Raw genomic sequence first — 17,987 nt, 5'->3', positions numbered from 1 at the left:
GCTTCTACTCCTTTGCTTCTATTTCATGATGAACGACACTTCAGTACGAGCCAACCTTCTAAACCAATATCCCATACTTTTAACACCTTAATAAAAGAGTTCTTTTTTGATAATACGCATTTAACCACTGCCTAAACAATGGAATTTGGTGGAAATCACACTAATTTTATTTAGCAGTACATATTAATTTTTTAATTTTTATTTATTTTATTTGGGGGGGGGGCAGTACAAGCAGAGGAGGGGCAGGGAGAGAGGGGGAGAGGGAGGAATCCCAAACAGGTTCTGCACTTCAAACTTCCACACATGAACCGATCATGACCTGAGCCAAATTCCAGAGGTGGAAGCTTAACCAACTGAGCCACCCAGGTGCCCCCCATACATATTAATTTTTAATTGTGGTAAAATACACAAAAATTTACCATCTTAATAAACAATTTTAAGTATGCAGTTCAGTAGTGTTAAGTACATTTACATTTTTGTGCAACCCATCTCTAGAACTCTTTTCATCTTGCAAAACTGAAATGCTACACCCATTAAACAACCACCCACATTCCCACCTTGTGACAGCCATCATTCCACTCACTGTTTCTATTAGTCTGACTCTTGAAGTACCTCACATAAGTGAAATCATAGTATTTGTCTTTTTGTGACTGGCTTTTTTCTGCTTATCATAATGTCCTCAAGGTTCATCCATACTACAGTATGTATCAGAATTTCCTTTTTAGTGAATAATAGTCCACTGTATGTTCATAACCGCATTTTGTTTATTCACTTACCACCGAAAAGACACCTGGTTTACCTCCATCTTTTGGTTATTTGAATAAGACTGTTATAAAAATGGGTGCACAAGTATCTTTTGAAACCTTCCTTTTAACTTTCTGACTATATACCCCCCCCCCAAAAAAAAAAAAAAAAAAGAACTGCTACATGGCACTTGGGTGGCTCAACTGCTTAAGTGTCCCACTCTTGGTTTCGGCTCAGGTCATGATTCTCACAGTCGTGAGATCAAGCCCCACGTCAGGCTCCCTGTGGAGGTGGAGCCTGCTTAGGATTCTCTCTCCCTCTCTTTCTGCCCCACCCCTGCTAACTCTCACTCTCTCTCTCTCTCTCTCTCAAAAAAAAAAAAAGGATTTGCTAGATTATATATAAAGATATTATATATACATATAAAATATACATATTATATATTATATCTCAAGATACAATTCATACACCATTTACAGGACACCATTCAGTGGTTTTTAGTATATTTGCAGAGTTGTAAAACTATTACCATCATCAGTTTAAAACACTCATTATTCCTAAACAAACTTTAGCCATAAACAATCATTCTTCATCTATAAACTGATGTCTCCTACTAAATTTATATTTTTAGCCTATCTCTCTCTGTTCACATATTCAACTGCTTAAACATCAGCAAAACAAACTTGGCACATCTGAAAATGAATCCCTAAACTTTTCCCACAAACCCTACTTCCCCCACAATATTCATATCTCATTTACCCCTTCTTTCTTGCATACCAGACCCCTTAATCACTCAATATTCCTCTTAGCCAAACCTTCAAAATACATCTAAAATCTAACCTCTTCTCTTCACTTTGTTCACTACCACCTACTTCAGCCCTTACTTTCCTACAATCTATTCGCAACACAAAAGCCACAGAGATCCTTTCTAAAGTAGGTCAGATCATGTCACTCCTTTACCTCAATTCCTCACAGGCTCCCTAATTCACTCAGACTAAAAGCCAAAGTCCTTCCAATGGCCCACAAAGCTTTATGTGATATGGTTCACAGTTACCTCTGTGACATCATCTCCTTCCAGCCTCTTCCTTGTGCTGCTTGCTTCAGTCATACTAGCTTACTTGTTGTTTCTCTAAATATACCATACACCCTCCCCTCCTTGCACTTGCTGCTTCCTATCTGGAATGTTCTTTCCCAGACTCACATGATACATTCCCTTACCTATTCAGATCTTAGCCTAAATACCCACTCATCAGTGAGGACTTCTTGACCGCTCTATTTAAATTTGCAATGTATCTCATCACCCTGTGCATTTCCCTACCCTCTTTGCCTATTTTATTTTCTCTCCCAAGTTTTTATTACCATATAATTTTATGTCTGATCCTACACCTTATGATATTTTTTCAGTTTTAACAGTATTAAAAAGATGTACAGTTGAGAATCATTTATTTTTTCAAATAGACTCATACTACATATATTGTTATGCAAGGTGATTTTTTTCCTACTAAAACTATGATTTCTCCTTCAGTATCAAAAATTATTTTATTGAAAAAGTCAAGTACCATATTCTTCCTAAAACAGTTTTAAACATTTCTTCCATTTACGTTGCTTTTATATTTATTACCTTGCCGATTAACTTCATTTTGAAGTAGCTCTTCCATTGCCTCCTCCTCAGCAATATCTAATGGTGTATCTCCTTCACTGTTGACAGCTCCTACATGTGCTCCCTGACCAATCAAAAATCTGTAAAATCAAAGAGAAGACAGTTAAGCAATGATGGTATCACTAAGACCAAATGCATAACCAATGAGGAAAATTCCTATGTAAGAGCAACAATAAGAACCAAGGATAGTAGATATACTAAGTTTTAAAAAAGTACCATAGAACATGTTTTCCTGTTTTAAATTTGTATTTCCTAATATTTATATAATGTACACACATTGCTTTACTAATACAAAAATGTTAACATTTAATGATAATTAGAAAGTCTTTCGTAAGATCAGTTCAGATGACCTCCACTAAGATTTTTCATGATCTCCATATCGACTGCTTTCCTAACTGATCTCCATTTTCCCAGTCTCATGCCATATCCCACAGTTCTTAACCTGGGGTTGACAGACCATCAGAAGGCCACTGAACTGATGCATACTTCTTAAAATATTGTTTATGCTCAACACAGTTTTGAAATTAAAGTATCGGTCTCTTTGTTTAATGTGTTACTAAACAAGCACATATAGAACTATACCATAAATGTGTTTTTCTAATATTTTGATAAATGAAATCCAATATAATTGGTTTTCAATGTACTTTGTATTTTACTTTATACATCCAAAATACAATCTTGAGAAAAGTAACCACAGGCGTCATCAAATCTGACAAAAGGGATCCAGATATAAAAAGGTTAGGAATCTCTTCCACTGTGTCATCTATACATCACCCAGAGTCACCTATTTAAAATGACTGGGGTCAATATCCTACTTAAAAGATCGTGGCATAGTTGTACCATACTAAGAGAAAACATACATGGCCCTCAATGATCTGGTTTTATCTTCTTTTTCAGATTCATTTCTCTTCCATACTGTACCACATGTCAAGTTCCAACAATATGGAACTGCTCATAATGCCAGACTAAACTATGCTCCTTTGGCATTCCTGATTTTACGTTTCTATATATGAAGAATGGGCTTTTTTTCTCTATGTCCCTAACCACCTTAACTCTTACTCATATATATATTTTCATGACTATAAAAATATTCTCATTGTAAAAATAGTAAAACAAAATAAATCCAGTTTTAAAAAAGGAAAAAAAGAACTCATAACTTTATATTTCTCCTTCTACTATTATGTTCCCTCACCAGAGATAAACATTATCTATAATATTTTTCCAGTAAGTTTACTATGAGTTTATATGTGTGAATGTAAACATATATACAGAGTCACTTTTGAGGTTCTTTTTGTAAGACAAAAACTAATGAGATTATTTTCAATGCACAGGAACCCAATGCATTATAACAGCTGAAAAATATTCCGCAGTATGGCTGAATCATACTTTTCTTTCATACTGTCCTCCTAATGGACATGTTCTTGAATATACACTTAACACTATCAATCTTTAAAAATTTTCCCAACATGATGGGGACCAAACTAGTTCCTGATCACACATGAGGTTGAAAATATTCGGATATGTTTACTGGCACTTGTATTCTCTCCTTTTGTGAATTTATTTACATCTTTTGCTTGTATTTCTAATGTGTTCATTAATTCAACAAATACTTATGGGGTGTTTTTATAGACTGAATGTTTGTATCCCCCCAAATTTCATGTTGAAATCCTCACCTCCAATGTGATGGTATTAGCGGGGTGGGACTTTTGGTAAATAATTAGGCTTAGATGAAATAATGAGGGTGGTGCACCCATGATGGGATTACAGTTCTTACAGAAGAATAAGGGACTACAACTCACTGCTTCTCTGCCATAAAGGACACAGCAAAATGGCAGCCATGTGCAAGGCAGGGAAAAAACTCTCACACCAGACACAGAATTGGCCAGCACCTTACCCTTGAACCCCGGAGTCTCTAGAACTACGAGAAACAAAGGCCTGTTGTTTACGCTACCTAATCTACGGTATTTTGTTATCCCACCCAAAGCTAAGACAGGTGTCTAGTAGGTGCTTGGTACTATATTACATGCCAAGAATACATTCGTAAGCAAAAACAGGCCTTTTCTTCAAAGAGCTTACAGTCCAGTAAAAGAGATTATTCAAAGAGTTAGATTACTGTAAAATTTTGGTAAGTCTGATAACAGAGAATTTTGTGGTGTCTAAGAGTGAATAATAGGATAATCTGATTCAGTGAGGTCAGGAAAGGATTCTCTGAAGAATATGTAGGTGTACGGAAGGAAAGTGTGTTCCAGGTTAAGAGAGAATAAAAGGCACCAAATAACCCTGTGACAGTAAGTATATATGGTCTACAACGGCCTGGTTCATTTTTCTGAAAGAATGTATCAATCTCTATGTACTTCTTAAACACACACACACACACACACACACACACACACACACACACACAGAGTCAATGAGTGTCTATTTTTCTAAGATGGTCTATGATAAGGAATGTGTTTCAAAAAGATCACTTTGTGCAATACGAAAAATGAATTAGAATTTAGTACCAAAGTAGGCAGATCAGTTAAGGAGCTACCACAGTTAGTACAAAAGAATTATGTTGGAAGCTTGAATTTAATGGAAGAAATGGGTAAATTCCAGAGATGCCCAGGAGATACTGAGAGATCAGTTGGAAATGAGAAGGGAGTTTGAGGAAGTTATCTAGGATAAACTGAAGTTCTTGACTAGTATGATATGATAGATGGTGATGCTAATTAATGATATATAAAAAACTAAGTTACTTCCTGCATCCGATTAATAGATATGTTACAAATATTTCTTCCATATTGTCCCTGCATTTAAGAAAATTTTTCTTACAGTATTTTGTATATTACTAAGTTTAAACGTTATGTAAAGTCAGGTCTGTCAAACTTTTGCTTTAAGAGGGCTTTTATCATCTTATTACATTGATCTATGTAGAGATGTAATTTTTAGACACACACATAGAGAAAAATGAAAGAATATATACTGTAAAGTTAACAATGATTATCTCTAAGTGGTAATTAGGGGGGATTTTTATTAGCAGGTTTTTTTGGGGAGGGGGGTAAGGATTTTTTGTTATCCAAGTTTTCTGCAGAAAGTTTATTTTGTATATGTGTATCAGAGCACAAAAGTAGCTACCATACCATTTTGTAGCCTGATGATTTTACACTGAATAATACATTGTAAACATTTCTCCCTCTACAAGGTAATGTTTCAATTTTTATGATCTTCATGGGACTTCTACAAAAAAGTCATACTTGAATTGAAGCAACTTTTTACGTTTCAGAGTTTTAAAAAAATGTACTAAAAACTAAATAATATATACTACAAATAAGTAAATGAATCTGGAGCAAAAGAGAAAAAAAGATATAAGTGGTGTAATAAACTATGCTATATGCGCCACGAAAATATGTAATTAATCTGCCAGGCAAAATATCAACCAAACAATCAGGCAGATTTATATAAAACCACTCTGTTTTGCTTAGGGAGAAATCACTCACAGGATATAAAGAATGAGAATAAAGGAGCACTGCAGAGTAGCTTCAGTGCTTGCAGCAGAGGGAGCTACAGGGGAAGCAGAGTCCCAAGGAAGTATCAGGTCAAAGCCAAATACAGACAACCCCAAATTTATATAAACAGGAAGGATGTTAAGAGACACTAACAAGAGTAAAGTTCCATAACTACTGGCAGGAAACTGAGAGCCTGGAGCAATCCCTGAGCCAAAAGATTAGGTGTATGTATATGTATTCATACAATTCACAAAAATCTGTACTCTAGCACTGTCATTTGCAGATATAAATTTTAAAAAAGATACACAAAAAATAAATAAATCAGATCCGACAGCGTTAATTCTTACCTACCATGAATAATCTCAAAAAGCCATTCAAAGATTGGTTATGTGGAAAAAAACAAACAAACAAACATAAATATTTAAGTTCTGTAGACTTGCAGATAGGCTCCCAACTCTGCCTCCTGACAGCTGAGTGTGACACTCACTAACTTAAAACATTTGAAGACAAGACATACCACAGGGCTGTGTGAAGTTTAAATGAATTACTAAAAATAAAATTAAAACTCTATCTTTTACTCCATCATGCAAAATCGTCACATTTAGAAAGCAATGTTTAAGATAAAGTGAAAATAGTACAGGCTATCTGGAATACCAGAAATTGAATTTGAGGGGCCCTGGAGATACTGAAAACAGATGGCTATATTTCCTTCAGGAGAAAAAAAAAAAAAAGCTGGAGTACTATAAGCAGTTCATGTGACTGCTAATTAGGAAAATATATATTTACTTTAACATGTCTTGCTAAAAAAAGAGCAAAGATTTCACATAGAAGTCCCAAACTGAAAATCAGAAAACTGGGCTGTTTCTCAACTAAGTTTTTTTGAATGCTTTAGAACGAAAAAAAAAATTTTTTTTAAAAAGGGCAAGGCTTTATTGCCTTAACAATGTTTAATGATTTCCTCAAGCAATACAAAGGAGTGCAACATAGGAGATGCCTATAAATGATGAAATTCTTTATAAATGGTTGAAGTGAAAAATGTTAAACTGCCAGGTTTATTGAGATTCATTATCTAGCAACTGAGTCAATAATTTTTTTTTTTTTTTGAGAGAGTATAAGTGGGGGAGAAGTGAGGAGGAATGGAGGGGGGTGGGAGGAGCGAGGGAGGGAGGGTGGGAAGGGGGGGAGAGAGAAAATGAGAGAGAAAATGGGGGGGGGGAGGGAGAGAATCTAAAGCAGGCTCCATACTTAGTACAGAGCTTTGATTCGGGGTTCAATCCCATCACCCTGGGATCATGACCCGAGCCTAAATCAGGAGCTGGACACACAACTGATACTCCAAGTTAATTGATAATCTTGGACAAATAAATTAATAGACCTCAAAATCAAGACATGATCCAAATGGAGTTTGATAAAATTATTCGTACATGTCCTAATTTAAAAATCTGACAAAAGGTGTAAAGTTGTTAATCACGTTATTGGTTCCAACTTGAATATGGTACATTAGATAAATTTGCAGGATTCTATTCAGGTTAAAATTATTCAATGTTAACTGAATTTGGAAGATAAATGTTGACAGTGTCTATTAATTATCTTGGTTTATGAGTTTTGCCAAAAACCATCCATAGAAGAGACTGAGAGAAAGGGAAATAGTTCATTTGAAAATTTTGAGATTTTAATTAAAATTGCCTTTAATTTTAGAAGCTAATGAGAACACAGTGGTCAGAGACAAGGAGGAAGTAACTCTATCAGCAAGAGCTGAATATGTACTGTCCAAATTTAATGTATATTGACTTTATTCACTGTAGGAAAACTAGTATGAAAGAGTCATTATAACTTATACATCAACTTTTCATGTATTCAATACATGAATCTTTAAAAAGGAGAGAGTTAGTTCAGGCTTAAAAAGGAAGGAAATTCTATCACACAGATAAACCGCAAGATCACTGTGCTAAGCAATATAAGATAGTCACAAAAGGACAAATAGTGTCCTTTTAAAAGTGTCAAAATCACAGAAACAAAATAGAAAGTTGGTTACAAGGGCTGGCAGTCAAGGCAAGGGGAAATAAGTGTTTAGTGTGCAGAACTTCAGTATTACAAGATTAAAAAAATTCTAGAGAGCTGTTGCACAACAGTGTGAATATATCTGACACTACTGAACTGTAACCATTCAAAATGGTTAAAATGGTAAATCTAGTATTATGTGTTTTTACCACAATAAAAAAATTTTTTTTAAATCAGAAAGTTGGAAGGATATCACTGGAGTAGTTGTTTCCTGAAAAGTCTTTTCAAAAGGAGTTACTCAAGCTATCGAAATTATGAACTACCTGAACTTTTCAAAGATTAGTAAGTAGAACATCACACTATTAACTTCAGAAATAAATGCTATTTCTTTTGGAAGTCTCTGAGCAACAAAAATTCTAAAATAAGTATAAATAGCCTTAAGTGTTTTCGGTGGGAATGCACTTTTGCTATTTCATTCTTGTAGTTCTATACCACAATGAAAAATAGTTGAAAATAGTGGTAAGAATCCAAAGAACAGTTCTGACTTGGGACTTATAAGTTTTTTCTTTTTTTTCTTTTTTTCTTCTTTTTTGGCTTAAATAGTTAGGAACTTTATTGGTTCACACAATTGGAAGTTCAGAGGTAGACTGAACTTCGGGTTTGGTTGAAACTCATTTCAACAATGTTATCAAGTACCCAGGATAGTATTAGTTCTATCCCAAGGTGATTTCCTCATGGTTATAGGATGATAGTAACAACTAGAGCTACGTGCTTCTTTGTCTAAAAATAAAAAATGTCTTTTTTATTTTTCTAACGACTCTCACTTACGAATGAGAAAACATTTCCCAGAAGCCTCCAAGGAATCTTATTGGCATGTCTCATTGGCCTAGATGCACAGTTATGTGCCTATTCCTAAACCAGCCTATTTCTAAAGGAACGCCATATGCTGACTAGTTAAGCATTGGTTCCTAGACTAATTATAGGCAAGAAGGATCAGATTTTCTTCATTGAGTTAGATTTATCAGGTCCTGCCTCAGTTGCCCAGGTTAATTCCTTAAACTACATGACTGATGCACAATGTCAGGATGTGGGATGTTGAAGAGATGACCTCAGTGTATATTGCACAAGTAGAAACCAACATTAAGGGATAAAGGACAAATGTTAAATACAAACATGAAATAGGCCAATTCAGAGCTGGACTTTGGCTGGAGTGCGCCTTTTTGGTACAATCTGGCCAGCATGACTCCATGTGAAAGAGAAGCTTCATCAACCAGTAGCTAACATTTTTGACTTAATATTTCTTCTATATGTATGATTCAGCAGATCCCCTTATCTAAATATTTCTTTTCCTTATTTTACAATCATTTCTCAAAAATTAAATTTCCTGCCAGCATCCTGAAAATGGAAATATCACACATTCATATACTTTGAAAGTACTAAGTATTTTACAAAATTAAGAATTTTAAATTTTAAACTGTCAATAATATTTACAGTTTGGTTTAGATATAGCTCTACACTAATCCTTGGAAGACTAAGCATTTCACATTTAATACAATTTCCATTTATTTTATTTTTTAATTTACATCCAAGTTACTTAGCATAGATGTGCAATAATGATTTTGGGAGTAGAATCCAGTGATTCATCCCCTACATATAACACCCAGTGCTCATACCAACAAGTGTCCTCCTTAATGCCCCTTGCCCATTTAGCCCATCCCTCCTCCCACAACCCCTCCAGCAGTTTGTTCTCTATATTTAAGAGTCTCTTATGTTTTGTCCCCCTCCCTGATTTTATATTATTTTTGCTTTCTTCCCTTATGGTCATGTTTTGTATCTTAAATTACACGTATGAGTGAAGTCATATGATACTTGTTTTTCTCTAATTTCACTTAGCATAATATACCCTAGTTCCATCCACATTGTTGCATATGGCAAGATCTCATTCTTTTTGATTGCCGAGTAATACTCCACTATATATATGTACCACATCTTCTTTATCCATTCATCTGTCGATGGACATTTGGGCGCTTCCCATACTTCGGTAATTGTCGATGGCACTGCTATAAACATTGAGGTGCAAGTGCCCCTTTGAAACAGCACCCCTGTATCCCTTGGATAAATACCTAGTAGTGCAATTGCTGGGTCGTAGAGTAGTTCTATTTTTAATTTTTTGTGGATCCTCCATACTGTTTTCCAGAGTGGCTGCAACAGTTTGCATTACCATCCGCAATGCAAAAGGGTTCCTCTTTCTTCACATACTTGCCAGCATCTGTCATTGCCTGAGTTGTTAATTTTAACCATTCTGACTGGTGTGAGGTGGTGTCTCATTGTGGTTTTGATTTGTATTTCTCTGATGATGAGTGATACTGAGTTTTCTCATGTGTCTGTTGACCATCTGGATGTCTTCTTTAGAAAAGTGTCTATTTATGTCTTTTGCCCATTTCTTCACTGGGTTGTTTTTGGGTGTTGAGTTTAGTAAGTTATAGATTTTGGATACTAGCCCTTTATCTGTTATGTCATTTGCAAATATCTTCTCCCACTCTGTCCGTTGCCTTTTAGTTTGGCTGGTTGTTTCCTTTGCCCGCAGAAGCTTTTTATCTTGATGAGGGCCCAATAGTTCATTTTTGCTTTTGTTTCCCTTCTCTCTGGAGACATGCTGAGTAAGAAGTTGCTATGGCCAAGGTCAAAGAGGTTTTTGCCTGCTTTCTCCTCAAGGATTTTGATGGTTTCCTGTCTTATGTTTAGGTCTTTCACCCATTTTGAGTTTATTTTTGTGTATGGTTTACGAAAGTGGTCCAGATTCATTCTTCTGCATGTTGCTGTCCAGTTTTCCTAACACCATTTGCTGCCTTTATTCCACTGGATATTCTTTCCTGCTTTGTCAAAGATTAGTTGGTCATTCATTTGTGGGCCCATTTCTGTATTCCCTATTCTGTTCCATTGATCTAAATGTCTGTTTTTGTGCTAGTCCCATACTGTCTTGATGATTACAGATTTGTAGTACATCTTGAAGTCTGGAACTGTGATGCCTCCAGCTTTGTTTTTTTCAGAACTGCTTTGGCTTTTGTGTGTGTGTGTGTGTGTGTGTGTGTGTGTGTGTGTGTGTGGTTCCATACAAATTTTAGGATCGTTTCTTCTAGCTCTGTGGAGAATGCTGGTGTTATTTTGATAGGGATTGCGGTGAATATGTAGATTGCTTTGGGTAGTATCAACATTTTAACAATGTTTGTTCTTCCAATCCATGAGCATGGAATATTTTTCCATTTTTTGTGTCTTCAATTTCTTTCATAAGCTTTCTATAGTTTTCATAAGCAGGAAAGAATATCCAATGCAATAAAGACAGCAAATGGTGTTGGGAAAACTGGACAGCAACATGCAGAAGAATGAATCTGGACCAGTTTCTTACCATACACAAAAATAAACTCAAAACAGATGAAAGACCTAAACACAAGACAGGAAGCCATCAAAATAGATTTTTCACCTCTTTGGTTAGGTTTATTTCTAGGTATTTAACAGTTTTTGGTGCAACTGTAAATGGGATCGATTCCTTGATTTCCCTTTCTGCTGCTTCATTATTGGTGTACAGAAATGAAACCAATTTTGGTGCATTGATTTTATATCCGGCAACTTTGCTGAATTCATGAATCAGTTCTAGTAGTTTTTTGGTGTAATCTTTTGGATTTTCCATACAGAGGATCATGTCATCTGCAAAGAGTTAAAGTGTGACCTCCTTCTTGCTGATTTGGATGCCTTTTTATTCCTCTGTGTTGTCTGACTTCTGAGGCTAGGACTTCCAATACTATGTTGAAAAACAGTGGCGAGAGTGAACATCCACGTCGTGTTCCTGATCTTAGGGGGAAAAGCTCTCAGTTTTTCCCACTGAGGATGATATTAAAGGTGAGTTTTTCACATATGGTTTTTATGATCTTGAGGTATGACCCTTCTATCTCTATTTTCTTGAGGGGTTTTTAATCAAGAAAGGACGCTGTATTTTGTCAAATAAGCATTTTGTCAAATGCTTTCTCTGCGTCTATTGACAGGATCACGTCATAGGCCTCATAGGATGAGTTTGGAAGTTTTCCTTCCATTTCTATTTTTTTGGAAAAGCTTCAAAAGAATAGGTGTTAACTCTTCTTTAAATGGTTTGGTAAAATTCCTCTGGAAAGCCACACAGCTCTGGACTCTTGTTTTTTGGGACGTTTTTGATTACTAATTCAATTTCTTTACTGGTTATTGATCTGTTAAAATTCTCTACTTCTTCATGTTTCAGTTTTGGTAGTTTATATGTTTCTAGGAATTTTTCCACTTCTTCAAGATTGCCCAATTTACTGGCATATAATTGCTCATAATAATCTCATTATTGTATTTCTGCTGTGTTCGTTGTGATTTCTCCTCTTTCATTCTTGACTTTATTTATTTGGGTCCTTTCCTTTTTATTTTTGATCAAACTGGCTACAGGTTTATCAATTTTGTTGATTCATTCAAAGAACCAGCCATGGGTTTCACTGATCTGTTCTAGTGTGTGTGTGTGTGTGTGTGTGTGTGTGTGTGTGTGTGGTCAAGCATTGATTTCTGCTCTAATCTTTATTATTTCCCATCTTCTACTGGTTTGGGGTTTTATTTGCTGTTCTTTTTCCAGCTCGTTAAGGTGTAAGGTTAGGTTGTGCATCTGAGACCTTTCTTCCTTCTTAAGGAAGGCCTGTATTGCTATATACTTCCCTCTTATGACTGCCTTTGCTGCATCCCAGAGCTTTTAGGCTGTTATGCTACCATTCTCATTGGCTTCCATGTACTTAATTTCCTCTTTGTTAGTCCATTCGTTTTTCAGTAGGATGTTCTGTAATCTGCAAGTATTCATTGTCTTTCCTAATTTTTTCTCGTAATTGACTTCGAGTTTCACAACATTGTGGTCTGAAAATATGCATGGTATGATCTTGATCTTTTTTAACTGTCGAGGGCTGATTTGTGACCCAGTATGTGATATATTCCAGGGAATTTCCATGTGCACTTGAGAAGAGTGTGTATTCTGCTTTAGGATGAATTGTTCTGAATATATCTGTTAAGTCCATCCAGTCCAGTGTGTCATTCAAAGCCATTGTTTCTTTGTTGATTTTCTGTTTAGATGATCTGTCCATTGCAGTAAGTGGGTGTTGAAGTCCCTTACTATTATGGTATTATTATCAATGAGTTTCTGTATGTTTGTGATTAATTGATTTATATATTTGGGTATGAAAAGTTTTCTTAAAAACAGCAGCTCTTCATTCGGGACTTGACAAATGTTATTCCACATCCATGGTTTCTGATGAGAAATCTGTTGTCATTCAAGTTTCCCTCCTTATAGTATCATTTCTTTCTCAATGCTATCAAGACTTTTTTCTTTAGTTTTCAGAGGTTTGTATAGAAGATGTCCTTGTGTGGAGTGCTTTGTTTTATCCTGTCTGTAATTTTGTTTTTAATGTTTATTTATTTTTGAAAGAGAGGGAGAGACAGAGCATGAGTTGGGGAGGGGCAGAGAGAGAGGGAGACAAAGATTCCAAAGCAGGCTCCAGGCTCTGAGCTGTCAGCACAGAGCCCGATGCGGGGCTCGAACTCATGAACTGTAAGATCACGACCTGAGCTGAAGTCGGACGCCCAACTGACTGAGCCACCCAGGCAGCCCTGGAATTTTTTTTTAATGTTTATTTTCTTTTTAAAAAGTTTTTTAAGTTTATTTTTGAGAGACAGTGAGCACGGGGGTGGGGGGAGCAAGAGGGAGACAGACACAGATTCCAAAGCAGGCTCCAGGCTCTGAGCTGTCAGCACAGAGCCCAATGTGAGGCTTGAACCCATCGAGCCATGAGATCATGACCTGAGCTGAAGTTGGACACTTCACCAACTGCACCACACAGGAACCGCATTTTATTTTTGAGACAGAGGCAGCATGAGTTGGGGAGGGGCAGAGAGGGAAAAAGAGAGAGAATCCCAAGGAGGCTCCACATCACCAGCACAGAGCCTGATGTGGGGCTTGAACTCATGAACTGTGAGATCATGACCTGGGCCAAAATCAAGAGCTGGGTGCTTAACCGACTGAGCCACCCAGGCACCCCTATCTTGTCTGGAATTTGGTGGCTTCTTGAACCTGTAGGTTTATATATTTTGCCAACTTTAAGTTTTTAGCTATCACTTACCATTTCATGCAATAATTTTCCAGTCATGTCTTGTTACTCCTCTTCTGGGACTCCAATGGCACAAATGTTAGCTCTTTGTTATAGCCCAAGTCCCGAAGGCTTTATTCATTTTATTTTACTCCATTTCCTCTCTGTTGTTTAGATATGGTAATCCCCACTTATCTATTATTCAGTTTACTAATTCTTTCTTCTATCACCTCCATTCTACTCTTGAGCTTATCTGTTTTTATTTTGGTTGTTAGATTTTTCAGTTCAAAAATTCCCATTGGATTCTTATTTTTTTTTTTTTTGCAGATTTTCTTTTTGCTGAGACCCTTAATTATTTTGTTTCAAGCATGCTCATAATTGGCTTGTTGAAGTATTTTTATGATAGCTGCTCTACGATCTTTGTCACATAGCTTTTTTTATTTTTTTAAGTAGGCTCCACACCCAATGCAAGGCTTGAATTCATGACCCTGAGATCAAGGCCTGAGCTGAGATCAAGAGTTGACACTTCACCTACTGAGCCACCCAGGCACCCCTTTGTCAGATAATTTTAAGAGTAGTAGCTTTGTCATCTCCATGTTGGTCTCTACTGGCTGTCTTTTTTCATTCAATTTGAGAATTTCCTTTGTATGACAACTGATTTTCAATCAAAATCTGGACACTTTGGGTATTATGTTAAGAGAGACACTCTAGATCATGCTTAAATCTTCTATGTTAGCTGGCTTTGTTTGGCTCTGCTGTAGCAAAGGAAGCTGGGAGGTACTATCTCATTACCATGAAGTGGGAGCAGAAGTCTAGGTTCCCCACTCAGCCCTCCACTGACACCAGAGATGAGGTGGTGGCTTCTAGCCTAGCCTTACTTCTAGTTCACCATCAAGCCTTCACTGACATCTCCCTTGATGAGAAGAGTATGAATGCTTCACTACTACTCCCCATGTGGCCTCCAGTGACAATATATAAGGGGAGGAGGTAGGCATCTTTACTGGTGGGTGATGGTGAAAGTATTCATTCTCCACTAGGTCTCTTCTGACACACTCCAAGAGGGAACTGGTTGGTATCTACTACAGTGTGTGTTGAGCGGGGGTTGGGGGGGGGGGGCGGCGCTAGTTAACCATTTGGCGGGGATTAAAGTCTTGGCTGGCTATGTATGTGGCCTAATCTGACATTACTGCAGGAGGGGTGTTGGGTGCACCTCAATATAGTCTGGTAAGGGTGGAGGTCTACACTCCCTACTATCCTTGCTGGTGAGATGTGTGGGATTGTGGAGAACAGTTTTGTTTCCTTTGGACTTTGTCTGATTAAATAGAGTAGTGGTTGTTGTTGTTATTACAAATTTTCTGTCTTGCTAATGTGCCCCTCTATGATGATGATGATGATGATGATGATGATGGTGATGATGATGTTTCTGTTTTGCTAGTGTGCCCCTCTCCTAGTATTTGGCTAAAGAAATTAAGCTTTTTGTTGGGACTTCTTTTTTTGGGGTGCCCATTGGTGTGCTTCTGGGTTATCAGCTTCTCCAGCTCAAAGTGTGGGATATATGACACAACATGAAAAGCCAGAAAATTCTCTCCTATGTCATTCTTTGGGTCCTGTGATGCCTAGCCATTCTGCCTTCTCTCGACCTCTCATGAGCTTATGTTTTATATATAATATTCAGGTTTTAGTAGTTCTTAGAAGGAAAAAACAAGGGAAAACTGTGTCTAGTCTATCTTCTCAGAAGCAGAAATTCTCTCTCATTTTTATTGTTGAATTACGATGCTTAGAACCATTACCAATTTTAACCTTAGTTTTTTATAATTTATCAAAACCCTAAAGGCAAAAAGTATTATTTTTGTATATAAGTCATGTTATCAGTCCAACTGGTTAGTACTGATACCTTGCCAAATACTTTGCTTAACTTCTGACATCATGGTTCCATAATTCTGCTATAGATACAATTACTTATGCCAATAGCAAAGACCAGGCTAATACTTGTGAGAAAAATGAATCTGTGACAGTGGGGTCTATCTTCCAGTTGTCTAGGAACCTGGATTGTCATTAGTTAAAAAAAAAAAACCCTCAAAATGTGGGAAAGTATTTAAATTCCTCTATTCTCTTTGCGAAGCCACCTTTAAATACAGGAAGTCCTCAAAGTTCTCTCTTTAGCATTTCCTATTTCTCTCAATTACTCCCCAGAGCAATGACTCTATACTGCTTTGATAATACACTAAGTCCTGAAAAGGCATATTTATTTAAATTAATTATATATACTCCCGTCTTACTTTATTAATGCAACTTTCCATTCCCAGAGGCAAAATTCCTACTCATTGTGCAGCAAATTCTAACATGCACATTTCCCTCACATTTTATCACTGAAATCTTCCACAAATCGATCAATGTTACAATCCATGATGCCTTATAATGGCTATCGGCTAGGTGGCAGAACACAACATGGTTGTGATTATCTGTCCTCATGTGCCTTCAGTCACAGTTATTCATATGCTTTTCACTTCAGTCAATTCATGTGCATCCTTGTTACCTATTTACTGAACTTAACTATTGCTTAAAATGTTTTCCTGGATGTTGTCTGAAACTTGTTGATATCTATCTTCTGGTAAGATCAAGAAAGCATCAAAATCAAAACTTGCAGAATGCACACAAATGATTTAGAATATAATCCCAAAGGCAATAAGAGAACATTCCTTAAATTTTTTTTAAAGTTTATTTATTTTTGAGAGAGAGAGAGAGAGAGAAAGTGAGAGAGAACATGAGCGAGAGTGGGGGAGGGGCAGAGAGAGAGAGAGGGAGACACAGAATCCGAAGCAGGTTCCAGGCTCTGAGCTGCCAGCACAGAGCCTGACATGGGGCATAAACCCACGAACCGCAAGATCATGACCTGAGCCGAAATTGGACCGCTTAACTGACTGAGCCACCCAGGCATCCATACGAGAACCTTTTTTTTTTTTTTTTTTTTTAACATTTATTTATTTTGATAGAGTGAGACAGAGCGCGAGCCAGGGAGGGGCAGAGAGAGAGTGAGACAAAATCCAAAGCAGGCTCCAGGCTCTGAACTGCCAGCACAAAGCCCAACATTGGGGTCAACCCACGAACCGTGAGATCATGATCCGAGCCAAAGTCGGACACCCAACTGACTGAGCCACCCAGGCGCCCAAAGAGAACATTCTTAAAAACGTTGCATCAGTAAAACGCTAAATTTAGAAAACGATACTGTGTGAAAAACCCAGGTGATTAAACATACACAGACACAGAAAGTATCATAATTTCACTTTTGTAAACTTTTAAAATTGGTATATAAAGTAATTACACTGTGTTACAACAATGGCATCTTAATTAAACTTCATGAAATCCAGTATATGCATTATAAACACTCCCAATATAGTCCTGGCTTCCTACTACATCATTTCCATTAGCATCTCAAATAGGGCCTATTTAAAACCACATTCCTCTACAGTCTCTCCTCTGCTTCCCCCAATCTTGGCTCTTTAGATCTCTTAATAAGTTTAAAGGGCATCATTGTCCCAGTTACCAAGGTTAGACAGGGAGGTAGAATAGTGTAACAGCTTAAAGTGCAGACCTGAAAAGTTAGACTAGGTTCAAATCCTAGCTCTGCCACTTACTTACTATGATTACTTTTTGACTCAAGTTTCCTCATCTATAAAATAAGAATCATAATACAGGGCCATCATCATTCACCCAAACCCAAATTTCAAAATTTTTCATATTTTAAAAAGGTACCGTTGTAGATTATGTAACACCCCCCACTGAGTCTGAGGCAGCACTTTATATTACCAAACACATTACTGTTTTTTGCAAAAAAGAAATGTACAGTACATTGTATAAACAGACTATAAATAGCCTCATATCAGTTCAGATCATGGTTTGTTGACAAATGAGCCTACACCTAAAGTTACAATTAGTCTCTCATTTTTCCAAGTTTTTGGG

General features: G+C 36.8%; 1 protein-coding gene across 8 annotated transcripts in view; it reads right to left on the bottom strand.

Annotated features, from left to right (window-relative positions):
• The window catches only part of PPP1R12A (protein phosphatase 1 regulatory subunit 12A), a 161,343-nt gene that overhangs the window by 80,850 nt on the left and 62,506 nt on the right, over window positions 1–17,987 (bottom strand). For all 8 annotated transcript variants that reach the window (XR_009265504.1, XM_058741927.1, XM_058741926.1 and 5 more), the window contains exon 3: window positions 2,366–2,484. Coding sequence is in view for 7 of the 8 variants with exons in the window: in XM_058741927.1 (XP_058597910.1) it covers window positions 2,366–2,484 (119 nt within the window). In the remaining variant the exon portion in view is untranslated. The remainder of the gene's footprint in view (window positions 1–2,365; window positions 2,485–17,987) is intronic.

Source organism: Neofelis nebulosa, chromosome 8 (assembly GCF_028018385.1).
Source record: "Neofelis nebulosa isolate mNeoNeb1 chromosome 8, mNeoNeb1.pri, whole genome shotgun sequence".
Taxonomy (NCBI): Eukaryota; Metazoa; Chordata; class Mammalia; order Carnivora; family Felidae; genus Neofelis; species Neofelis nebulosa.
The sequence above is the reverse complement of the archived record's forward strand: the minus strand, read 5'-3'. Positions and strand labels throughout refer to the sequence as shown.